Source organism: Panicum virgatum, chromosome 2N (genome assembly GCF_016808335.1).
Source record: "Panicum virgatum strain AP13 chromosome 2N, P.virgatum_v5, whole genome shotgun sequence".
NCBI lineage: Eukaryota > Viridiplantae > Streptophyta > Magnoliopsida > Poales > Poaceae > Panicum > Panicum virgatum.
The window spans coordinates 65,693,144-65,718,248 of record NC_053146.1 but is presented as its reverse complement, the minus strand read 5'-3'; the positions used below and the strand labels follow the sequence as shown (position 1 = coordinate 65,718,248).

Genomic DNA, 25,105 nt, shown 5'->3' with positions numbered 1-25,105 from the left:
GAATTTCAGGATGTGATTAAAATTAAAAATAAAACAACAATTTTCTCAAAATTTTAAAATTTTCTCAACATTTATTTTTCTTCACAGAGAATTTAGTGTAAAAGAAAATAAATATTGGTTGTTTTTCAAATTAAATGATGTTGTTCTTCTGGTGATGCATTCATGTCACATGCATAGTGTTGTTGAGTGTGAAAACCTTTCAAAACGTGTTCTATCATCAAAATTTCTTCCCGGGAATTTTCCGGATTTTTCTGGATTCTTTTCCCATTTTCCCTTGAGCAAACTCTAATTTTTAGAGGCTCTTCCAAATCTTCTCATGAGCTCCAAATATTTTATTTGAGTTCGTTAGGTCCCAATATATTTCTAGGATTTTTCCTAGAATTTTCGGGCCATTTGGAATATTTTTCGGACTTTAAATATGAATTCTAGATTTTTCTAGAATTATTTTAATTCCGAAAATAATTAATTCCGAAATTTTAAATGGGCTAAGTCTATCAAAAGTGCATAAATCCCTAATGGACCTCAAGTGCCCATTCATGTATTCCCTAATGGGCTAAAGGCACGTAAAGCCCATTAGCATGGGAGGGAGGTTTAGTACCACATTGCTAGTTGATGTGGGATGGCGAGACTTTTCTCTCTATATATTAAACCAACCTCTCATGGCAACTCCACACAAAAATATAGACTACCCGTAGGGAGGCTCCTTGTTTGGGAATCCCTAAAATAATATTTTCCCCAGAATCCCACCATCCTCCGCATCCGTGCATCTCCGGTGAAATCCGACGCCACCCCAGTGCTTAGCTCGTTGTCCTCTTCGTCGTGGTGTCTTCCTTCTCGTGAGTCGTCGCCATTTCACCATCGACCCCATGCCTTCTTCCTCGACTCCGACGATTTCCTTCTTCTCCGGTGAGCAACTTCCTCCGTCTTTTCTTCCCTCTCTCTCGCTCTGCTCCGCTCGGTCTTGTTCGCCGTCGCCGCCATCCGCCATGTGCTGCCGCGAGCTCCGCTCCGCCCGCTCTAGCTCTGCGCCGCCGCCAGCCCAACCCAATCTACTCCCGCTGTCCGATTTAGATCCAGCGGCCCAGATCTAATATGACCCGAGTCAACTAAATCGAATACCGTTCAACCGTGGTCATTTTTGCAAATAAACCCCTCTGTTTTTCCAAAATCAATCCTCCGTCCATCGCAGTTCAAAACTATTTCTGTTTTAGTCCAAATATTTACGGAAAACACCCTGAGCTTTTCCAAAATAGAACCCACCATCCTTAGTGCGTTGTTTTGCAAGCTAGCCCCTGTATCTTAGGTTAAATCTCGTTTTAGTCCCTAGTTTCTTTAGAGCTAGCCCCTGAAAGTTTAAATCTATTGCAAACAAGTCCCTAGAACCTTGTTTTAGCCATATCTTTCACGTTTCAACTCCGTTTTCAGCGATTCTTGCGCTCACGTGATCCTTGTGACGTGTGCAATAGCTTTGTAACCTTTTTATCCTCTGTGAGCACACTTTGTTGTGTCTTACAAATCTTTTCTGTTAGCTCTTAACTCTATAGTTAATCGCGACTAGATCCCTGAAGCATCGTTTATCCCATAGAATCGCCATTTTAGTTCCGTTTTCCGCGTTTCTTGCGCTCCCATAACCATAGCAGTGAGCCCTATCCGTTAGTACGCTCTTTTAAAGCTTTTCTTTTGTTTTGGTGTATTGTTCTTAGTTGTATCTTGTTGTTTGCTTTGTATGTTTGCCCGATGATTGTTCCGAGTAGAAGGATCGTTGTTCGAAGATTGAAGATCAAGAATTACAAGTGAGCAAAAGCTGAAGAGCAGTAAGAGTAGCTTTTCGTTGGAGAAAGGCAAGTGACCCTAACCATCTTTCTATCTATGCTTATTTACAAGAGTATTATGATGATTTAATTGGAACATGGAGAACCACCCAAGAAAACCGTACAACCACAATACTATATGGCTCTGGTCTTGGCTTATTAATTAGAGACTCTAGCTTGTGACAATCTTACCGAAAGGGCAAGAGGGGATGCATCGACGGGGTATAGCTCGGTCCTCTTGGGGCAATTGGTATTGTTTAATGGTCCTTTGGCAAGGTACCACCTCATTAGGACAGTGTTATGACTGCTTTGGCTTGAAACCTTAGCGGATTGTCATGGGTTAGGGAATCTTTGTAAAGGCCTCGTAGCGTCCCTATGCAATCACACCTCGGAAGTGTGGTATTGTGCCTAGCTAGCACATTGCGTGGTTGGGTTCAAAGTTCTTCGGAACTTTTACGCGAATTGTGGTGAAAGTGTACAACCTCTGCAGAGTTAAAACTAACCGGTTAGCCGTGCTCACGGTCAAGAGCGGCTTGGACCCTCACATGATTAATAAACTTAAAGATGGATTTAAATCACATTCTGGTTATTTCTTGTGGCCTTGCTGAGTACCAACCATAAGTGTACTCACCCTTGCTAACTGCTGCTCAGAAGGAGAAAGTTATGGTGGAGTCTATTGAAGTTGTTGCTAAGTTCTAGGCGTACGCAACCCCCAGTCGATTGCCTGTGAAGTTTGGAGTCTCCGTTTCCAGGATAAGCTGTAAACTCTGATAGTCTTTTAATTATTTTAGTTTTTCTTTTTCGTGATATTGTACTGATTATTCACTTATGATGTCTCTATATGTATGAAACTTGATCCTGGCATACATATAGCTATGCATTCGGTTTTGTCCTTAAAACCGGGTGTGACAAGCTTTTCCCTTTTACCATGGGTCTAGTGCGGTCTACGAGGTAACTTTATGTTCTGTCTCTGAGTAGGAGTGCAGGGAGCATCTCACGATATGGTTCAAAGAAAAATAGAATACAACTGATATACGAGGGATTGGTATAGCATCTGAGCGCTTGAAGCAAAAATGGATGGACAGGATAAGACCACTCACAGCTGCACGGTGTACCGATGACTTATCCGTCTTCCACCCCGAGAGGTGGATCTGGATTTCAAAATTTGAAATGAATCCATCCCGATGGCGTCCAGACCATATAGTACCAATCCTCACACGCCAGAGCAGCTGTATGCCTCGAGATAAGTGTATACGTATAGATACGGACTACCAAAAGTACATACACTTTATAGGCATATGGCAGGTACAGAACACATTCCAATGGTCTAAATGGATGGTCCAGATAAGATACACCATGGTACCAGGGTGTCTATTATCTTGGTCCAGATTTGGGAAAGATTTGAAGGGCGGAGGGGATATATAGCAGCGTACCTTTGGGGGATTCCGGGGGAAAGGCTGGAGCAGGCGCGCAGTGTTGCCACCAAGGGAAAAATCCCCCACGTACGAGTGCCTGCGCGCACAAGATCCATGCCACCGTCGACCTTCGGGAGTCATTTGTACAACGCACGCTGGACTCGTCGCCTTTCATCGGACCACGCGCCGATGCAGTAGACGAACGAGGCGACAACGGGAGTCTCTTTCCTGAGTAAATGAGGGCCGTGTAGGATGTTTTTGCTTCGAACAGCATGAGTCCGGCATGAGTCGACGGGGGTTGTCTCACCGTTGTATTTGCCCTAATGGCCCGACAGCGTCTATCCGAGCATGTCCAGTGCCACGCGTCCCGCACACCTCCATGGGACTGGTGGGTGAGCATGCGGCCGTGCTGGCGCCACCCGTCCCTGGCCGCAGCTGCGCATGCCGACGCCTCGTGCTGCCGTCGCGCCAGGGATGCATGTTCCCAGCCGTGGCGAACACAAGATTTTTTAATCTTATAAAAAGTATAGTTTCTTACTCTTCGCATTCTCAACTCAATTATCAATTGTTGTACAAAATAAAATAGTTAGAAGCTATTTTTCTATAGATAATAAATAAGGGCAAATAAGAGAAAATCAGAGGATAAAAGTGCTTGGGCCAAATCTTAGGGTGGGCCAGGGCCCACCTAGCCCACCCTATAATTTTTTGAATGTTGCAACGTTTGATTCGAGATATTGAGGTCGAGATTCATGTTAACATGGGAGTGTCCTTGCTGCGGGTTGATTTTCTAGAGGTAATTTTTTTTTCATGTTTCACCTGCATAAATTTGATATTGCAGTAATCTTGTTTTGATGTTGCATGAGACATTGATGTGATGTTGCAGCGGGAATTTACCCTTCGCATCCGGATATGTTTTATACGTTTCGGTACATGGTTTTGATATTGCAAACATTAATTTTTCATATTGCAAGAGTGCATTCTCAGCGTTTGATGGGAAATTCCCATCGGATGTCCGGACGCTAGTAGCACCATATCCCAATTTCTTTTTCCCACACAGGCACACATGCTGGCATGCTGTAGGCTTTTATCGTTCTTCCTGCTAAACCAAATTGAAAAGAAATGCAACTTAAGATAACACACTCCTAATAAAGGGTGTGCAGTTGCTGAAGGCTCTCACACACAAGGCAGAGGGTAAAGACAATTCTGAGTTGATAAATCTTTTGATGACTCTATCAAGTTAATGGTGGGTGGTATGCCACCATATTCTGAGTTTTTCTTTAGAAATTCAATTTGATCAATCAGGCTAATTGATTAGAGCGTTTGGATTCGTGGAATAATCAGCATGCAGTGAACTCGGAAATGTGGGCTTCTCAATAGATAAATAATTAATTATCATGAGGAATCAAGTTTTGCCGAGTGTTGGACTGATCTGCTGAAATTCCGACGCCATATTTTTTGTCACGGCCCACGGGCCGACTGGGCTGCGCGGGTTACTGTAGCGCAAGCTACTGTAGCACCACGGAGCTCAGCTCCTTTGTCCCAAACTGAAAGTAGAGAGGGAGCCGAACCAGCTTAAATAGCCGGTCCCTGGGAAGCTATTAACTCCGGTTCGAACTTTTTGTGCGAAGCGAGGACGAAAACGCAAGAGAGTTATTTAGCAGGTGTGGTCTACTCAACGTGTAGAGTAGATCTTAGCCGTTATCCTGGGCCGGGTCGTTACAGGAGTATCAGAGCCATACTCTCGCGGTTTCACGCCACGTACGGGCAGAAGTGCGCGTACATGAGCACGTCGACGCGTGGAAACACAGATGCCAACAGCATGTGGACGGACACACATGGGCTGTTGGCAGTGAACCCACGGGCGTGGCACATAGGATCGTAGCACTAGACGTATGGGACGTGGCCCAAGAGAGGTGATCCTGCTCCTTTGTCCCGTATGAGCGCAAGCTACTGTAGCACCGCGGAGCTTAGCTCCTTTGTCCCAAACTGAAAGTAGAGAGGGAGCCGAACCAACCTGGGAAGCTATTAACTCTGGTTCGAACCTTTAGCAGGTGTGGTCTACTCAACGTGTAGAGTAGATCTTAGCTGTTATCCTGGGCCGGGTCGTTACATTTTTTGTCAACGCCACGCCATTAGGATAAGATAAATAAATCATATTGGAATGACTTAACCAAATCTATGCATCTATTTACTTTAAATTTTGAAAATGGTAAATACCAGAATATAAAAAACTAGCCAACTGCGCTATTTGAGCTCTACACACTCCTAATTAATTAGCTTGAGGAATCAAGTTTTGCTGAGTGTTGGTACTGATCTGCTGAATTCCGACGACATATTGAGAACTTATTCGCATCTATCTGCACGCTCGGTGGTTTGCAATAATACCTGTCAAGGTGCATAGCCGCCATGATCTACTATATTTTGTACAGAGAAAATGAACTTTTGGTGAAATTTGTGCAAGCTTGTTTATTAGTACACGTGTAAGGTACACTTTGTTTGCCAACAGTAAGGTTACCATGCATGGTATGTACCTCTGTTTCAATAATGCGGAGATATGCAATTATTCCATTGCCCTTTATCAGCATTTTTCACGATGGACAACTTTATTTGGAGCACTTCGATCGCATCTATACCTTTGATGCAACACATATTCATAGTTTACATCACAAGCTTGCTGTTCGATTTAATAGTAAGAATCTTAGATATACTATACCAGATATGTCAGGGATGGATTATTTGCTGTATTTGCAGATACGAATCTATGCAAGTCCGCATACAAAGTAGTAGATAGATATTCTGAAGAAAAAAAAAATCAAATTCATGAAAAGCATTCAGCAGGCTTCAAGATTTTCTCAGGACAATAATGTATGGTGGGTCCAACCTCAGGAATATATTGCTTCAGGAATTTCTTGAGCTCTACACACTTGATATGCATGGTACAAAATTGTCTGGATGAAGCATAATTTCTATTACGTTACAAATCCAACCAAAGGGAAAAGATGTGCTTAAATTGGCACAAAACCCACCTTGTTAACACATATTAAGTATTGGGTGCATGGAAACTTAAGCATCTCATCCCACACCCTGTAGGAACTTGATGCATATGACATGCTGAAAAAACTGTTTTTTTTTCACCTAATCACCTTCATTGTACACGCCTTCAAAGTTTAAAGGATTCAAACTTATATCTTCTCACCTAGGAGGCGTGAGAAGGTCCAGTTTCTCAATTTCTTGTATTTCTGGATATAGCCATAGCCGCACACAACTCTACATCATGCATGTAGCGGAAGGGGTTCCTCTGCAGTACTGCAAACACACTACTCCCACTGATCTGGGGGACCCATGCATTAGTAGGGTGAGTCCCTCTGCAGTACCGTGGAGGAGGCCCATCCTCATGCAGCTGGTTACACACGTAAACACTAAACTTAACACTAGGCGCTACAATACAACGACACACTGGTGGCTCATCGATCAGTTCATAGCCAGATTCTGTCACAGATCGATGCTGGAGGATGGTGCAGCTGTCTGTCCCCCTGCGCTGCTTGGTTCGTTGTTCTCTTCTACCAGGTGGATACCTTCATGCCGAGATCTTTCTGGGCGAAGGCGACGAGGTTCTCGATCTCGGAGTCGTCCAGGAAGCCGCTGTTGTTCTTGTCGGCGTGGCGAAGGGCGCGGCCGCTCCTCCAGGTGGTGAACCATCCGCCGCGGCGGCGGAGCGCCTCCCGGAGCTCGTTCCGGCTGATCCGGCCGTCGCCGTCGGCGTCGAACTGCTTGAGCCACTCCTTGAACTCCTCCAGCGTCATGTCCTCGCGGGAGGAGGCGACGCCCCGGATCGCCATGGCTGGTGTGCTTTTCTTGCTAGCTGTTCTGGTAGGAGTGCAGGTTGATCTATCGATTCCTCCTTTTATAGTGGTGCCGGGTGCCGGCAACATGCTAGCTCGTCGATTGCTGTTCTGCTAGCGTTGTTGTCCGGTTCTTGTTGGAGAGCATGCGGGCGGCTTGTGCTTTACTAGCCTGCAGCATCGGATCTCTTGCGTGCAAGCACGCGTGCCTCACGTTATTTGATTCTTTATTTCTCTTTTTCCTGACGAGCTAGCTAAGTGAGAATGGGCATCACCTTTTCTCAGGTCTGATGTGGAGGCCTCCTCTTTTCTCAGGTTCGATTCAATCCCCAAGCTTGGACGGTTCAGTGTTGTGATCAGGACAACTGATCATTTGTGCGGACATCTCAGTGAGAGCTGGTGTAGTTCAACGAGGGCGAAACCATGCTTTCTTGTAAATCGTAACTGATCTTGGGTTGGGTTGGAGTGATGCAATCAGACCCACCATGAAAATCACTTCATATTCAGCTGCATATGCAGCCTATGCCAAAGGCTGCTGACTCCGTCAAAAATTGTATTCTTCTTTCTGTCGAACACATGGATCTCCTAAAGCCAGTCTAGGTTCGTCGTCCTGGTGTGGTGCTCATTCTGTTCTGTTTGCAATATCTTAGGTGTGTCCTTCTGAAGAATATATCTATTGGCAGAAAGACCATCCTAGACAGTGGCGGATCCAGGATTCATGGACAGGGGGGCTGACATCCTTCTTCCTCCTCCAGCCCCCCCTCTCCTTCTTTCTTCTCTTCTTCTTCCCCTCATTCCTCCCCTATTTTTCCTTGATGTGCAAGCATGTAGGGGGGCTGGCGCAACCCCAGCCCCCACGCTAGATCCGCCCCTGATCCTAGACTTTGCACCAAAAAATCCAATTATTCTCGCTTGGCTTCGCGAGGTTCTTCTCAGCACACCGAGGTCATGATCGATGCTTAGCTTTTTTTTTTCTTTCTTTCTTTTTGGCAACGAATGGATAGGTGTTCTCTGCGTAGGCCCTTATGTAAAGGAAGAACTAAAGAAGACAGAAGAATAGGATCTTTGAAAGATCGGTCCTGATCGTGGGACAGATTACTTCAAGTGGATGGTAGCAGATTACCTAGACCCCGTTTAGTTTGCAAAAAGTTGGCGAAAAGTTATTGTAGCACGTTTCGTTGTTACTTAACAAATAATGTCCAATCATGAAATAATTAGGCTTAAAAGATTCATCTCGTGCTAATCAGTTAGACTGTGTAATTAGTTATTTTTTTAACTACATTTAATACTTCATGCATGTGTCGAAAAATTCGATGTAACGGGTACTGTAGGAAAATTTTTGGGAATTAAACGGGCCCTAATAGGGCCAGCATGATGGAGATTCTAATTCGTTGACTGACTAGGAAAAGGAGAGAGGACCAAAAGAAGGGAAAAGCAGGGCAGAAGAATGCTAGCACAGTCGCAGGAGTATCAACATTCAGAAAGATCTGTAACCAGCTCACTTCAAACAGTTCAGTTTCAGAGAAACATTACAGAATAGAGAGGTACACCTCCACTGGACTGCATGACACGAACAATTTCCTCACAAAATTCATGAATACCTACTGAGTTACCCAAAAAAAATGGTATACACATATTCTAGTACGCCGTCCGGTGTTTATACCAACAAATTACACCTTCCACCGGACACCAAGTTGTAAGACAAAATAAATAAATAAATAAATGCTCTTTAGAAACAAGACCAGAAAAAAAAATCAACTTATTACAGCAATGTACAGCAATGAAGTTTCTGAAGTCCTAGGAGTCTAGGTATTGTTATCTCACGTCTGTGCCCGGGTCTTTCTGGATAGAACCGAACCCATCATAGGGAACAGCGATTTCTTCCTCTGCAACTTTTGATTTGGAGCAAGGCTCTCGTAGCTACTTCCTGACATCTGTAGCTTGGACTCCTGCTCGTTGTGGTATGGATCTTTCTGTTCAACAAATACCCTAGATGGACCATTCAAAGGATTCACTGCACGTTTCGCGGCTTCCAGAGCTCTGCGGCGCTGTTCATGGTCAGCTCTCCATTTCCTCAGTTCTTGCTCCGCAGCTAGTTTCCCTTCGTTCGCCCTCTCATCTCTCTCCAATGCGATTTCAAGAGCTTCTTTCTTCTCATCCATTTCCCCGGACACTTTCTTTAGTCTCTCAAGGCTCCTTGATTCTTTCTTCTCATCCATTTCCCCGGACACTTTCTTTAGTCTCTCAAGGCTCCTTGATTCTGATTCCTTTGCCGACACCACCTGTGCCAATGCTTCTGCCACCTTCTCATTGGCCTGTTCTTCAGCTTCATGTGCTCTCTTGCTGAGTTCATAATACTCGCTTAAAGGAAGTGTTACTTGTCTCAGAGAATTCTTAACGTCTCTCGCCTCTTTGCTTTCTTGCAATGCTTGAACTGCCGCGAGCGCTAGCCTCTCCGAGGCTATGGACGCTTCTGCTTCTTTTACAACAGCAGATAGCCTGGTCTCTGCTGTAGCTGCCGCAGCCTTTGTTTGCTTGAAGTCCTCCTTGGCCTTCGTCAGCTCCTCTTGAGCTAACTGAGCTGCTACCTTGGCATCCTCAGCCTCCTGAGTCGCTTGCTGTAAAACCATGGGAAGCTCCACCATCTTTTCTTGGGCCTCTGCTTCCTTGGACCTAACAGATTCTATCTCTCGTTTCGTCCGGTTAAGTTCATCTTCTAGTGAAGAAACTGCAACTGATGCCATAGCCTCCCCCTGTTGCAACGAGACAAGTGAATCTTTCTCATTGTCTAGTTCTGATCTGAGTGTCATGGCAGCAAATCTTAACACACTGACCTCAGCCTTTGCCTTCTCAATGTTCGCTTTGACCTCCTGAAGCTCTTTCTGTTTTGATGCTAGAGCTTCCTTAATCGAACTGCTATTTTGTTTAGCACCTTCAGACTCATGCTCCTTGGAAGCTCCTTCAGCTTCTTCAATCAGTTTGCTCTCCATATAGGCAGACAGCTCCGAGTTGAGGTTAAGCAACTTGCGCAAATTTGCATCTATATTGAGCTGCATATTTTTATTGGACGCGAGCTTACTGTCTAGTTGTTGCAGCTCCTCTTGTGCCTGACGCAACCCTCTCTCCCAAGCAAGGCAATCCTGCTCCTTCAACAATGCAGCACTGATCCTGCGTTCCTCTGCCTCATGATGTGCAGCATGGGCCAACTCAAGAGATCCTTTAGATGCAATCAATTCTAAAGTCAGTTCCTCCACTCGCTTCTCAATCTCCTTTCCTGCAGATATAACCTCTTCTGCTCTTTTGATTGCAGTGTCTCTTTCATCGATTAGGGTAGCATATTGTTCATGTACTGACCTCAATTCCTCTTTTACTGACTTAAGTTCAGCAACAGCCTTTTCATGTCTTTCTTTAGCGACTTCCATTTGCGTCTTGGCTATCGCACTAGCTTCATCAGCTATTCCATGCTCAATTTCTTGTGCCCTGAGTTGTGCAAGCTCAGAATCTTGCTTTGCCTGAGCTTCTTCAACCTGTACTTTCTCCAGGTGATGCTTCAGCTCCTCAATGAGTCTCTTGGTGTGCTCTAGCTCATCAACAACTTGGGATTTAGCCGTCTCAGCTGCTTCTAGTTCCTCCTTGCAAAGTGGAATTTCTGTTTGAATCTTTTCAAGTTCAAGTTGTACGAACTTGCGTCTCTGCATGCAAGGGAAAAAACTTTTTGAGCAGTCTGACAAAAAAATGACTATGTAAAACACAATTTCAGTTCCATAACTAAAGTTCTTTGATTTATATATAGTGTTGATTTATCAAGAACTACCTCGATCATCTGAGCTTTATGAGCTTTCCAATCAACAATGCCTCCAAACTTGGTGACAGCTTCCCTAACAGACTCAAAAGGTGCTGCAGTATCAACGAGGCCTCGGTATGGACTTTCAGGTGCTGTTTCTGAATCTTCTTTCCTTTTCATCTTTCTAGCCATATCAGTCTGATAATGTGTCTTATCTTCTTTGGGTTTCCTTTCAGCTCTTAGAATAGCTCCAGTACCATTTGGGACATTTACAGGCATACTGTTCACTTCAATTGCATCTGCTGAAGGAGGAGGATCTGCCTTATCATTTGTTGAGCTTATGAATGCCTCAGTTCGTCCTGAATTAGTCAGCATTTCAGGACCTGTATCTGAAGGCGCATTTGATTCCACATGGTCTTCTGTTAGATCAGGAAGCCGCATTTCTGGGACCTGTAAGGATGAATTCAAACTATCAGCAGAAATTGTATGCAGATTAGAGTTCTCAATTGCTTCTTGCGCTGACTTCACCTCATGTCCCCTTGGCCCTTCATGAGCAATATTGCCAGGAACTTCCTTGGCTGTAGAAGTTGGTAAATCGACTGAAGTTTCTGAACTTCCTGTTGGAGATGAAGATGCATTTGCAGAATAGTCATTGTAGTTACTCTCTTCAGTGGCATAAGTCGATTCCATTTCTTAGCCTTTTCTCTAACCCCCAACTGGTTTGCTCCTACACATTATTTTGCAAACAAAATGTTACTCATCAGGTAGAGAAAACATGATTGTAGCACATAGATAACAGATAAGCACAAAAAGTTTGCAAAATGTCGTGGTATTATCATGACTTCATGAGAAGTAGCATTTTCAACACAGACTTTTGAGTGGGTTAAATTAAATATTCAGGAAGCTGTCACCATTTGCCAGATTTTTATTTCATAGAGTCAGTTCTATCAATGTCATCAGCCAGTACAAGAAAACTTCACTGGATCCAGTCTTAAATATTCACCAATCATCGTCCAGCTGAGATTGAACCAACTTTTTTGTCTGCAATAATTCAGCCGCTACTGCACCGAACCTGTATCTTTGGAATACCTAATTCAACTTTTTCCTAACGAACAAAAGCAGACATCCAGACAAAACCTACCCATTTTCCTAGCACCTAAAAGGCTAGCTAAAAGCAAAACAAAAATGCAGTGCCGGGCCAGGTGACCCAACAACTTCATTATTTGCTAACAATAATGTGCGAAGTCCCTAAATAGCTCCAGCCATGTTAAACTCTATCTGTACTGAATTTGAATGTTTGACACCCATTAAATTTTTCTCATCCGTACAGGTCCACAAGGAGTATATTATAAGTTTGTGGCTTGTAAGTTTTCAGATAAAGTTCATACTTCATACACGTATGTAGGTAAAGTACAAAATTACCGAGGACCCACAATATCTCTACCAAACAGGCTGAAACAAGAAACATGCAGCATGTAGGTAACTGAAGTGATTAATCAAAAGAGTTAATTGTGAGATTCGTTAAAAAAAAAGTTAATTGCGAGGACGGCAGAGAACATATCATCCCTTTCTTCCACGAAAACATTAGGAAAAGCGAAAAGCTTTCCTCTGTCCATAGATGATTTCATGGCGCCTACGACCTATGCTATGCAACCGAGCTGTCTGCCCTAACTCCCAATCCATGGACTGAACTATCATCAAAATGAAGAAAAAAATCTTTTTCAGTGGCTATGCATGGTTCCTACTCCAGTTCCAAACTTCCAATCCAAGAGCAGAGACTCCCTGCAATTGTGGCGCCTAAGAGAGTAAGGGTACCTGAACCAAAACGAAACGCGAAAGGGGAGCAGAGAGCGATTCGTAGCAGTTCATCCAGACAAGAGGAAGAAGAACCATGAACTCAGAACCATCGCTCCCGGCAACACAACAGCAGACACAGAAGGCGGAGCAAAATGAACAGCGGATTGCAGCGGAAGGGGGAGGGCGGAGACTTACCCGATCGCGCTGAGGGATTTCCTTGCGGGCGAAGCGAATTGGAGGCTCCTTTTGCGGCGATTTGGATCTCCGCTCTTGGTGCTGGCGATTGATTCTTCTTGGCTTGCCTTTTTTTGCTGTTTATTCTGAGGAGAGGCGGGGGTGTACGTGTGTGTATGTGCTGCTGGATTTGTCTGGCTCGCGACTCCACTGGTCGGTTGGACACATGGGATTAGCGCGAGAAATGGATTGGACTCCTTTTGCGGAAACAGCCTCTAGCTATGCTGAAATTACACTATTGTTTTTTTCGAGCAATGAAATTACACTATTATTAATCTTTTATGATAAAGTAGAGGTAGTTGTGATTGGAGACATATTTTGTTCCTTGTAAATTTCTATGAAAATTCCGCAATCCTTGTTTTAGCCTTAAGGGGCTAAGACGTGGAGGAAGTCGAACACATTTGTTGGGAAAGCAGTGATGGCGACCAAATACAGGTAGCTACGTGTCACCATGTGCTTGTTGGGAAAGGCTGAGATCAGAAAAAGAAAAACCCGCAAAGCACGAGGTGCGAAACGGAAACTTGCCACCAGGTTAGCGATCGATCGGCTAGATTTGATTTGATTCCCCATTCCCATCCGGGTACTAGGAGTATCTCTCACCACAACCCCTCCACTAATCAAAGCCGGGTGATTTGCCGAGTGGACGAAGCAAAGCACAAGATTCCAGCCGCGCGCACGGCGGGCCCCTCTCGGTCGCCCTCCGCGGCGAGTCGGCGCCCGGCGGCCGATTCCCGCCGTCGGTTCCCGCTAAGATCGGGAAACGGACGGCGCGCGCGGGGGGCGGGCGGCGGGTCGCCGGGGCCCGAGCCTAGCGCGACGTCCTGGGGCTGGGGCGTGGAGCTCCGTGGACTTTCCGTGGTGGCGCTTGTACGCGAGCGCGTCCCCCCACTCCGTCCGTTCCGTTCCGTCCCGTGCTCCGGGTACACGCGCGCGTGAAACTTACTTACCCGTAAGAACGCGTGAGAAGTTGCTGCTGCTGCTGCTTTAACTGCGAGAGGTGCGGGCTGCGAAGGGTGTTCGTTTTGTTGGCCTGGTGGATACGATAGGAGAGGAGGCATCCCGCCGCCCGGGCATTTGGAGCCCGTAGTGAATGCCCCACCTAAGCCACCGCATACGAGGGAGCGTCGAGTAATGGCCGGACGCCTTGCCGGAACATTAGGATCTCGATCGGTACAAGAGTCGAGGATGTTGTACGGACAATCCTAGGTCATGAGAGTGTTATGGATATTAAATTTACTAATATATATCAATAGTATGAGAAAAGAGGAGAGAGCAGTGTCATGAAATATGAGAGGAGTGTCATTACCATGACACTCCACTGGCACAGTTTTTAAATTTTCAATTTTGATAACTATGTCGATGACACTCTCTTATACTAACACTTTGTTGATTTCTTTCCCTCTAGAATTCGCTCAGATGTCCTTGGCAGATACAGCCGGCAGCTGCGCATGTCTTTTTTTTGTGTGTGTGTAATAGCCGCCAGTAGCCAGCCAGCCAGCCAAAAGAAATCTGCAGGGCACGGCGGGCGCCGCACGGGTTGATGCCTGATGATGGATGGCGCCGCGGGACGAGCGAAATAATTGCGTGGCAACAGCGACGCGCGGCGGACGTGGACGGAGACGGAACTAAGCTCACGCGGCGCGGACCGCAATGAGGAGGCGGAGAGTCGAACGACGAGCATACAGATGGGTGGTCCGCGTGCTCCGAGCCCCGCGGCCGGAGCCGTCACCCGTCCCACTGGAGTGTGGTTTTCCCAACGGTGCCGGCTCGGGATGGCAAATTTCTCACCGTTGATTGTGCGCCAAGGATCGTGCAACTTGATTCCTGCATTCAAGTTGGTCCCACCACTTCCAGTCGCAGGCCCACAGCTGGTGACCTTCCCAGGCACACCGTGAGGCATTTTCGGACGAGGCTCCGCTGCAGTTACCTCCCCTGCAGTTGGGTCACTGCCGTGTGGGGCCCACGTGGCAGTGACCCAACTGCACGGCGGCCAACTGCAGCGGATCCGGTTCCGGCATTTTCTTGCATTGGATTCCCTTGGTCAGACCTCTTCTCCCTTGGTAGATCTACTCTCTCTCTCTCTCTCTCTCTCAAGCCAACTTGCGCCATGGCTGGTCTGGGTGCACCATCATCTCAGCTCGGCCCTCCAATCCATGGCGGAAAAGAGGAGATGACCCTGGAGACGGAGAAGAGCAGCTCCGCGGAAGGCCCCATGGCGCAGCGAATGTTACAGGTACTATTTTTCACACATCTTTTTTGCACACCGATTTGATTTGTTTGAAATTAGTTCCGCTAAAAAAGAAAATGTCGATGTAGATTCGACAATCAGTATCATTTCAATTGAGGACGCGGCAGCCCTTAGCTCCTACACCGATCCGTTGTGTAATGGATCTAAATAAGACTCGATTTGGTCAATTTGGGGCTTTGCCCCAATCCTCGAGCCAACCCTATGTAAGTTCTTTTTTTTTCTTTTGCAAAGTTATTGGGTCTTGCACAGATCTTGTCAACAAAATGAATACCATGCTCGGATTTATTCAGCTCAGATCTGTGCATGAATTTTGGTTGCTCTAATTTGTTTGTACGGAAGATGCGTATGCACAAATGTTTCTCCATAAAATCTGATCCTTAAACAGTACCATAATAGTTGGTACTGGAAATCTAGCTTGTTACACTATCTGATACACCTCCAGTGCAAAACTCTCATGGCAGAGATTTAGGCCTATAACTTGTTCTGGTAACAGGGACAAAAAGGTTTACCTGCCTTTTGTTCTTAATTACTCGTAGTTTCAGAAATATATCACACCTTGCGAAGATCATTGGTCAATGACTTCAGCTCTGGTATATACAGTAGCAGTTCTTGCCCAAGCCACTGCATTTGCTGCAAAAGAGTATTTCATAGCAGCTTCCTAGTTCCTTCTATGCAAAGGTGATACTCATAATATTATTTGTGCTATGTGGTACCGTTTATAGCTATTATGTTGTCTTGTTTGAATTCAAATGAGTTAATTACCACTTTGCTTGGTTATAGCCATTTTGTACATGAATAAATCCAAGCATTTTGATTAGTGGACTGATCGTGTGTGGGGACCATTTTGATATCCTTTAAGGTTTATCGATGTATTGATTTTATTGATGCATTGAACCAGTTTACCTCAAATCTTAAAATTTCCAATTTTTTTTTTGTTGATTCATATGCACAGATGTCATAGTACCAAGTTGATGCACTACTTCGACTTCAATTTAGTGAAATGAACTTCTTCTATAACAAGTAGGAGATTGGAAATTTATTCATTTTGCAATTGTGAAAATGAATCACTTCTACTTCAATTTGGTAAAGTTAACTAGTGCTACATGCAACTAGGTCCCGCTTCTTAACTTTACACCTATCTTTCCATATTGCTGGTTGAAAAGTGTGATGGTACAAAAGTGGAACCACATTTCATATGCAAATCATATTATGTGAGCATATAACCAGTACAGAAATAAAATCATATTTCATATGCAAATCATATTGTCTGAGTAAAGATGATTTCAAGGTAGTGTCATTTCTATTATATATTTAGAAAGCAAGAATTATTTTGAATTAGCTATTTGCTCATGCTGAAAACAAGCAAACAAGTGAATTAGCAAGAATTATTTTGAATTAGCTTTTAGCTATATGCTAAATGATTCATTTTTTACTTAGACATTGATAAAAAAAATATATAGCGTGAAAGTGGCCTCTTACTGCTTTCTTTTTGTGCCCCATGTAAATAGATATTAAACCAACATGAGTGACTAGATATTACAAATGCATTTTCAGGGTGGAATGTGGATCCAGAACATCACAGTAATGGATTTTAATTACTTGATGGTACATGAATTTTCCATGGTAAATGAGGAGGATCACGAAAGACTGGGAGAACCTTCTCTTTCATTTTGGTGGCAGAGACATACTTCTGATGTGGTTACTAATCATTTAGTGTGATCTTCACCTTATGATTAACAACGAGGTCTTGATGTATTTAGAAAGTTCAGTCAGATGTGTACAGATCACATTTTATCCTCTTTCCACTTTTTCCCTTTGAGTTTTTAGATCTGATGTGTACATATTTGGATTATATGCTCGCCTCTCTATTTTGGACATGGCACGTGCATGAGTGATTCGAAACTGTCCATGTATTTGGTTTGCAGAATGTGTTGAAATATATTGGATGCTAGAAAATAATGTGGGAAAGTCAAGAGTAGTATGTGAATTATTTGAACATTATGAATTTCTAAAAAAATGAAGAATGGTTTCAGATATTCTGATTGTTATGAAAATGTATAAATAGGTCAAATCTTCTCCAGTTCTATCCAGGCTCGATTTGTCTGAGTGTACGAAAGTTCTTTATAAAGTATATATAAATATCACAAAAGTCCTTAGAATATTAAGGCGGCAGTGCAGTACTGTGGGCTGAGGAAGTTGGGAGTTTGAAACTTGCCTGGATGGCGAGGCACAAGTATGAGGCAACGTATGGGACCCATCTTATATTCTAATCATAGGGGGCAGATCATGAGTCCCGAGACAACAAATATGTGGCTGAAAACTTGCCGGTAGCGGTGGAAGGCATTCACCCGTCCCACTGTGCACTTGTGCAGAAGCGACAGGGCCTTTTTTCAGACTCTGGAAGCGGGGGCTCAGCTTTCTACGCTGGCACGGCAGGAAAAGAAGCTTTTTGTTGGCCGCTCGTGTTTGTCTCCTCGCCGTCGTGGGCTTTCTTTCTTCCTTCCGGCTCCGGCAACAGATCTCGTGGCCCGCCGTGGAAGTGTCCCATTTAGGATTAAAGGGCTCGACAGATTAGAGCATCCCCGACAGTTTCTTCAAATCACAATAACGAAATAATGTTTAGCTAGTCATTTAGCTAGCTATTTAGCTATCTAAAGTACGTGAAACCCAATAGCTTATCCATCCATTCCCTTTCCCATCCCATCCCCTTCTTCGCGAGCAGCCACTGACAGCCATGCCCCACCGCGTCAGCACCCTCCTGCTCCTCACACTCGCCGCACCTCCTGCATCTCGTCGGAGGCGCATGCAGTCCCTCACCGCCGGCCGCCGCTCGCCGATGCGCGCGTGCCGCCGCCGTCCGGCCGCTAGCCCTACTGCAGGCGCGGGCGGGCGCGCGCAGCCCCGCCGCTGGCCGCTAGCCCGACTGCAGGAACGGGCGGGCCTTGGAGGAGCTCGAGGAGAGGCACTGACGGGCCATGGGAGGAGCGTTGCCGTGGCTGAGGGGTGCCGCCGGAGGTCGAGGGCCGCAGAGGCCGAGGGTCGTCACCGAGGTGCGCCGCCGGAGGCCGAGGGCTGCCGAGGCCGAGGGGCGCCGCCGAGGGGTACCGCCGGGAGGACGATAGCGAGGAGAGTCTGCTCGGGGAAAAAAGCTATCGAGGGGAAGGAGATAGCGACCCGAATAACGAGTGGAGGAGGATGGAGAGTCTCTTGGATGTGGGTTTTTACTGTTCTTGCTTCAAATTTAGCTAGTCAAGTCTATTTCCCTAATTTGTTGGAGTTGGTCGCCAGACCGTAGCTACCGGCCCATCTTTAGAACCATCCAACGAGCAGACACTACCGGCCCAACTTTAGAGCCAGCCAAACACAACCAGAGCAGATGTGCAGACACTACCACCCGTAATGGACACCGCCCACAATTCACAAACTGATGGGACATCAGCATTTATTATTCTTATACGAGTCTTTAGAAAACCTAGGCCGTGTTTAATTTCATTGCAAAAAAATTTTGCAAAAAAATCTTAATAATTTGAAGTACTAGATGAAGTCTATTTACAAAACTTTTTGCGTAGATAGGTTGTAAATCGCGAGACGAATCTAATGATGCTAATTAATCCATGATTAATCAATAATTAGTGAATTGTTACTGTAGCATCACTGTTGCAAATCATGACTTAAGTAGGCTCATTAGATTCGTCTCGCGATTTACAGACCATCCATGCAAAAAGTTTTGTAAATAGACTTCATTTAGTACTCCATACATGTGTGGAAACATTGATGTGACTTTTTTTTGCATTTACGGAATCGTATCTAAACAGGGCCCTAATAACATCATATGCCACTGTGAAGCACAACTTCAGAGTGACTACAGCAGCCAACACATTAACAGCACAAACGGTACCTTTAGAACAACTGCACAACATCGAGCGCCCGCACAGAAATCAAGCTTACTGGTCCTCCCCGTCATCCTGGTGAACTCATCACCGTCACCTGCCACGGACGCCGTAGCTGGTCCTCCTCATCATCCTGGTGAACTCGTCAAAGTCAATCTCACCGTCACCTGTGATGAACCGGAAACCAAGTTACAAATCACACGGTTTCTTCAGTTGGGAAAAGGAAATTGTACCAGGGTCTTTCTAGTTTGTATATACACACACAGAAGGATGTCAGCACAAAGCTAACCATTTCTATCCGCCTTTTGCACCATGTCCTGGATCTCTTCAAGGGTGAGATTTACACCCAGCTCTTTGGCAATCCGCTGAATATCAATGTTTGAAATCTTTCCCTGCAAGGATAACATAACATACTTGAAGAGTTACAGAAGCATCCTCCGATGGGAATACCATGTTAGAATTTGGAACAGTTGTAGCTTAGTATTTTGTGTTTCCTAATCTCAGTCAATTCCATTAAACTCAAGACAGAATATATTACTAAAATTTTGCACCCACAACGCTAGGGAAGAGAGAATGCAAAAATGTATAAGAAGCAATTATTAGTTACTATCATTTTTAAGTTGTCAAAACCACTTGAGGGGTTGTTGACTAGAGAAGAAATCTACATGGTCATTGTCTAATATATGAAGCTGACATACTTGAAAACATAAAAATCTACTTGATCAGGCAAAATGCTGGTCCAGTACAATCATACAAAAATTGGGTTGCAGGAAGGAAAGAGCAATGATGATTTACATTTCTATCTTGGTCGATAATGCGGAATGCTTTTGTAAGCTCCTCTTTGCTATCCCTTTCTCCGATTTTGGCAGTCATCATGTGCTCAAACTCCTCATAGTCTATTGCTCCACTGCCATCTTTGTCAACATCAGCAATCATTTGGTTGATTTGCTGCAGTATCCAGAAGAAATGAGTGGTAAGTGTTACTTCAAGGGATTTCCTCAATAGAAGAATGCAGAGCCATGCTACACAGAATGACAGCACTGAAAATATGAGGCAATGTGGCTATGAATTTCATGATGGGCAACACATCATGGCCAGTAGGTTTTGATTTCATCAACAAGCTAATTCTAAGGTGAAATAAAAGATACGGTTTAAAGGAAATACCCGGTGCAGTCATATCAACAGGAACTGTGCCTCGCTGCACAACTTTAAGCTCATTCGAAGACTAATTATGCAAGATTGCAATATCAACATGAATGGAAGAGCTATGGCATTTGTCATGTGGCTAATCAGACAGAGGGGTCAAGAAACAACTGCAAAGCACTTTCTAGTAAAAAGGATTCACTGAGGGGAGGAACAATACCTCTTCAGTCATCTCGAATCCCAAGGCTCTGTAATAAACGAAAGAAAAAAATTTAGAGTCACAGTTGCTCCTCGTCCATTAAAATGAAACTGGAAGCCTTACCTCATGGCAACATTGAGCTCCTTGGCATCGATGGTTCCTGAGACATAAAAAATGTTTGAGTAAGATATCAACAGTTGTAAAATGAGGCAAACAGTGGAAACAATGGAATGGGAAAACCCCAGAGGAAATTGTCAGTACCAGAGTTATCAGTATCAAAAAGATCAAAGGCTTCCTTTATTTCCTGCCTCTTCTGCTGGGTGAGGCCATGAGGGCGAGTCCTAGGCCTCTCTCCGGGGGCGGACCCAGCGTAGGACATGGCTGTTTAGGGTAATATATACATATCGTAACTGGGTCAGATTCAGATCCGAATACAAAGAGCTTACTTTTAAGGTCCGGGATGCTCCGATTCGCACAGAAGGAAGGGAAGAGGAAGGGGAGGGCATACCTGGTGGGTGCTCGTCGCCGGCAAAGGGCACGTCGAAGACCGAATTGCGCCGCCGCTCGCCCAGTCGTGCGCCGCCGTGAAAGGAAGACCCAGAGAGAAGGGAACGGGGGAAGAAACGGAGACGAGGCACGCGGGGGAGGTGAACACCTTCTACACGCCCAGCAGGGCACGCGCTGCGCACGCGGGGGAGGTGAACACCTTCTACACGCCCAGCAGGGCACGCGCTGCGCAGTGCGGGTCATCACGAGATTCGGCCCAATTGCGGCCCATTTTGAGCTTTTCTTTTTTTTTTCTTTTGATGTGTGGCGTGAGGATTGAATGCCGCAGGAATCATATTGACCTAGCCTTGTTGAGATGACTAAAAGTGAAGTTGTAAAGTACTGTATTATTTTTATTTATATTTGATAATTATTGTCTTATTATGAATTAATTAGGCTTAAAAGATTCGTCTCGCAAATTATAGATAAACTGTGTAATTAGTTATTTTATTTAGCTACATTTAATACTTCATGTATGTATTCAAAGATTCGATGTGACGAGAAATTTCGTAAAGTTTTGGAATTTTGAAGAGAACTAAATAAAGAGCTATTTTCAGAGCACTGATTGTTTTTTTATCCGTCAATCAGCTATTCAGAATCTTTTATCCGTCAATCAGCTATTCAGAATCTAGGTGACCGTTTGTTGACTTAAAAGTTCGAGATTGTTTAAAATTAGTGTTTGGCGAGTAAAATAGAAAAACTAAAATCCTCAACCAACACATACTATTACCCTGTTCTGCTCCAACAGCCTCCAGCCAGCCAGTAGTGTTTTTCTCTCACACCACTCCAGCCGCAGTCTCCAGCCACCAGGCAGCCAACAGTATTTTCCTCTCACACCATTCCAGCAACAGCCTCCAGCACCAACACAGCGAACAAAACTTATATTAATTAATATATTTATATAATTGTATGTAGAAAAACTAAAATCCTCAACCAACACATACTATATTAATTAATATATTTATATAATTGTCTGTAGCAACATACGAACATATTAGCTAGTGAATCTTAAAACCTAAATCTGCTTGATAAATTTAGGGACTACCTCTTTCGTATTATTTTCTCTCAATATCCTATCGGCCAAAGCTATGGAGAACGACTTAACGTCTGATTTACTTAAGTTACTGTACATTGGGAGTGCGGAGCCAAGCTGCTAGATGCTTCGAAGTTCGAGCTGCTCTAGAATGTCAAGATATCCACACGCAAAGGTATATTTTCACTCTTTTTACACAACTTTTGCCTCGGTATCAACAAAAGAAAATTTTTGGCTCGAGGTTATGTTTTGTGAAGAAAATCAAAAAAAATTTATGTAGAAAAGAGCAATTCTTTGAAATTCCTTTTGGAAAAACCCTATTCCAAAATCCAGACTGGTCCCCACTAAACCATCTTCACCTCCTCCGCCGATTACCTTTCCGCCGCCGCCACCAGTCCACCACCGCCGGAAGGCCATGGTGGTCGTCTCCCACCTGCGAGCGGCCCTCTCCCGCATCGTTCGCTCCCCATCCCGCCTTCCTGCATCCCCGTGCGCCCCTCCCCTCGTCTTCCCCCATCGCCTCTTCCCCTCTTCCGCCGCTGCCGCCGCGTCCTCTTCCGACTCCTTCTCCGTGAAGGACTACCTCGTCTCCCGCTGCGGCCTCACCCAGGCGCAGGCGCTCAAGGCCGCCCCGAGGCTCTCCCACCTCCGGTCCCGCGCCAAGCCCGAAGCAGTACTCACCTACCTCGAGAGTACCCTCGGCGTTCCCGCCGCCGACATCGGGAGGGCCGTCGTCATGGACCCAAGTTTCCTCTGCTACAACGTGGAGCGGACCCTGGCTCCGCGCGTTGCCGAACTGCGCGGCCTCGGCCTGTCGCCGGACGAAATCGCGCGCCTCGTCCCCCTTGCTCCCAACTCCTTCCGTAGCAGGTTCCTTCGCGACAATGTCGAGTTCTGGGTGGCCCATTTCGGATCCTTCGACAGGCTCCTGCGGGTCCTTAGCTGGTGCTCCGGCCTTCTCACGCGGGATCCCGACAAGACTGCCAGGCCCAATGTGGCGTTCCTCCGGCAATGCGGCCTGGACATTTCTAAGGTTGCTTGTGCCCCTAGGTTCTCCGCTCTGCTGTTCACCATGAACCTGGAGCTTGTCAAGGAGACTGTCCAGCGAGTGGAGGAGTTGGGCATAGATCGTGGCGCGAGGATGTTCCACCACGCGCTTGCTGTGCTTGCTTTTATTGGCAAGGAGGTTGTTGCTAGGAGAATACGGCTGTTACACAGCATTGGGTTCTCGAAGGATGATGTGCTGGCGATGGTGAGGAAGCAACCTCATGTTCTGGGTATGTCTGAGAAAAAGCTTCAGGGAAATATGGATTTCTTGACGAGGGATGCTGGTCTGGAGGTACCATATATTGTGCGAAGGCCAGCACTGCTCATGTATAGTGTTGAGCGGCGATTGTTGCCCCGGCATAGCTTGCTTAAAATTCTCAAGGCGAAGGAACTGTTGAAGGATGACCGAGACTACTATGCTACCGCCTCGGTGTGTGAGAAGATTTTTGTGGAAAAGTTTGTGCATCCTTTCAAAAAACAAGTCCCAGGCGTTATCGATGACTATGCCTCCAAATGCTTGGGGAAGGTGACGAATGGAATTGCATAGTCAAAAGACTGAATTGGATGTTGCTGAAGTCGTGGTCTCGTGGAAAGGACAAGTAGGTATTTTTACAAATTCAACACTGGTGCAAATGCTTCTTTGTTCACCATTTAGTTCTTGGTTGGTACATATTTGCTTTGTAATCATTTTTTTTCAATCACATATTAAGGGTGTATACTGTACGTAAATGACTTTAGTGGCAAGCTAAGTGCTCGGCTCAGGGCTAGTGAGCTTGTGCAGTAGTCATTTTAAAAAGAACACTTGTTGGTTACATCATTACATGGTTTTAGAAGTGTCTTTTTTCCTTTGAAGAACAAGAAGCTAGTCAAACGGTAAAGCCCTACTTGTGGATACATATGCATACATAGTACTTTATGCATATATTTTTAGTCATGTATTTATCCATACACGACACACATGGGTTCGTTGTACTTGGTTTTTGTTGAGTTACTGCCTATCACAATGACCATTGCTAGAGCCTAACATGTCACCTGATGATGTGGTTAAATGATATTTCTGCATCTAATTCAGTCCCAAGAGGCTCATATGATTTGCTAAAGATACACAGGCTCATATGATTTGCTAAAGATATATAGGTGGAATATCTCAGAAGATTTGTCGTATTCCCACTTTCTAATTGCTTCTTGCTCTTTACAGTTTGCTTTGAACAATGTTTTATACAGTTCATTGGATCAGCTTGATAATAGATCAGTTGTCTGTTCCTGCAGGTCTAACAGTGTCTGAATATAGAGCGGCAGTATAGTGGTCCTGATCCAGGAAGCTGGTTTGCCAACCTGCCGTAACATGCTGACATGCAAGTTGTTTCTAACTGTCGGAGTGATGTGTATAATTCACTCACTGTGCAAGTTCCCTGTAATCTTCTGTTTTTCTCTGAATGCGTACCATTAGAAGAATTTGCATTTGAGTGGGTTGTTATTCTACTTTTTAGAATTTAGTGTATGTTATATTGTACTGTACCCACTCAAATTCACTCACTGTGCAAGTTGCATGTTATCTTCTGTTCCCCTCTGAAAGTGCACCACGGGAAGAATTTGCATTTGATTGGGTTGTTATTCTACTTTTCAGAATTGAGGTTATTTTACCCTAAAAATTTAGCTTCTTCCTATTATAACCAAACCAAGGCAACATGTACCGTAATCTTTCTGATTTTAAAAGCATTGAGTAAACCCTATTGGACTTATAGCCTTGGAGGGAGATACCTGATGTGTTCTTGACTTGGCAAGAATGATTTACTCCGTCTTTGCTCATATTAACATCTGTTTTCATAAGAACACGTCCATTTTTTATGGTACCTTTTGCAGTTCTTATCCTAACTCATAGCTTGGAGATTTGGACAATTTGTAAGAGCCAACAACAATAAAGGTCACATGCCAGATCAAATTGAGAGCTGATAATTCACCTTTGGCACTGAAATATCTTTTGTATTTTCTTTTCTGAAGAATTATGGATGGTTAAAAGATGATCATGATGGGTTGCTTTCTGTGAGAACTCCTGTCAAGGGTGAATATTTTGACATGTTCTGTTAGAACAGAAAACCAAATAGAATGTCATGGT

General features: G+C 44.8%; 5 protein-coding genes across 8 annotated transcripts; 2 read left to right on the top strand and 3 right to left on the bottom strand.

Annotated features, from left to right (window-relative positions):
* Positions 1–6,236: 6,236 nt before the first annotated feature.
* Positions 6,237–7,201, bottom strand: LOC120661856 (probable calcium-binding protein CML10). Its single transcript, XM_039940846.1, has one exon. It carries the CDS (start codon positions 7,156–7,158, stop codon positions 6,787–6,789), a length of 372 nt encoding a protein of 123 aa, XP_039796780.1. The 5' UTR covers positions 7,159–7,201; the 3' UTR covers positions 6,237–6,786.
* A 1,335-nt stretch (positions 7,202–8,536) lies between these two features.
* LOC120661855 (protein WEAK CHLOROPLAST MOVEMENT UNDER BLUE LIGHT 1-like) lies at positions 8,537–13,045 on the bottom strand. 4 transcript variants are annotated; one of them, XM_039940844.1, is made up of 5 exons: positions 12,845–13,045; positions 11,381–11,568; positions 10,883–11,302; positions 9,322–10,760; positions 8,545–9,264 (listed from the first exon to the last, which is right to left on the bottom strand). In XM_039940844.1, exons 2-5 carry the CDS (start codon positions 11,540–11,542, stop codon positions 8,889–8,891), a joined length of 2,397 nt encoding a protein of 798 aa, XP_039796778.1. In that variant the 5' UTR covers positions 11,543–11,568; positions 12,845–13,045; the 3' UTR covers positions 8,545–8,888. The 4 variants fall into 4 exon arrangements, with proteins under 4 accessions (XP_039796775.1, XP_039796778.1, XP_039796777.1 ...); XM_039940843.1 differs by having other exon boundaries at positions 11,381–11,579; positions 12,845–13,037; XM_039940842.1 differs by having other exon boundaries at positions 8,545–10,760; positions 11,381–11,579; positions 12,845–13,037.
* Positions 13,046–14,912: 1,867 nt separating this feature from the next.
* On the top strand, positions 14,913–17,112 carry LOC120661853. Its single transcript, XM_039940840.1, has 3 exons — positions 14,913–15,116; positions 15,200–15,334; positions 16,686–17,112. Exons 1-3 carry the CDS (start codon positions 14,991–14,993, stop codon positions 16,848–16,850), a joined length of 426 nt encoding a protein of 141 aa, XP_039796774.1. The 5' UTR covers positions 14,913–14,990; the 3' UTR covers positions 16,851–17,112.
* A 1,780-nt stretch (positions 17,113–18,892) lies between these two features.
* LOC120661852 (probable calcium-binding protein CML13) lies at positions 18,893–21,023 on the bottom strand. Its single transcript, XM_039940839.1, has 7 exons — positions 20,872–21,023; positions 20,625–20,744; positions 20,487–20,523; positions 20,385–20,412; positions 19,817–19,969; positions 19,311–19,413; positions 18,893–19,188 (listed from the first exon to the last, which is right to left on the bottom strand). The coding sequence occupies exons 2-7, from the start codon at positions 20,740–20,742 to the stop codon at positions 19,115–19,117; spliced, it is 513 nt and encodes a 170-aa protein (XP_039796773.1). The 5' UTR covers positions 20,743–20,744; positions 20,872–21,023; the 3' UTR covers positions 18,893–19,114.
* A 1,225-nt stretch (positions 21,024–22,248) lies between these two features.
* Positions 22,249–24,590, top strand: LOC120661851 (transcription termination factor MTERF8, chloroplastic-like). The gene is made up of 2 exons (XM_039940838.1): positions 22,249–23,588; positions 24,259–24,590. Exon 1 carries the CDS (start codon positions 22,358–22,360, stop codon positions 23,534–23,536), a length of 1,179 nt encoding a protein of 392 aa, XP_039796772.1. The 5' UTR covers positions 22,249–22,357; the 3' UTR covers positions 23,537–23,588; positions 24,259–24,590.
* The last annotated feature ends 515 nt before the right edge of the window (positions 24,591–25,105 follow it).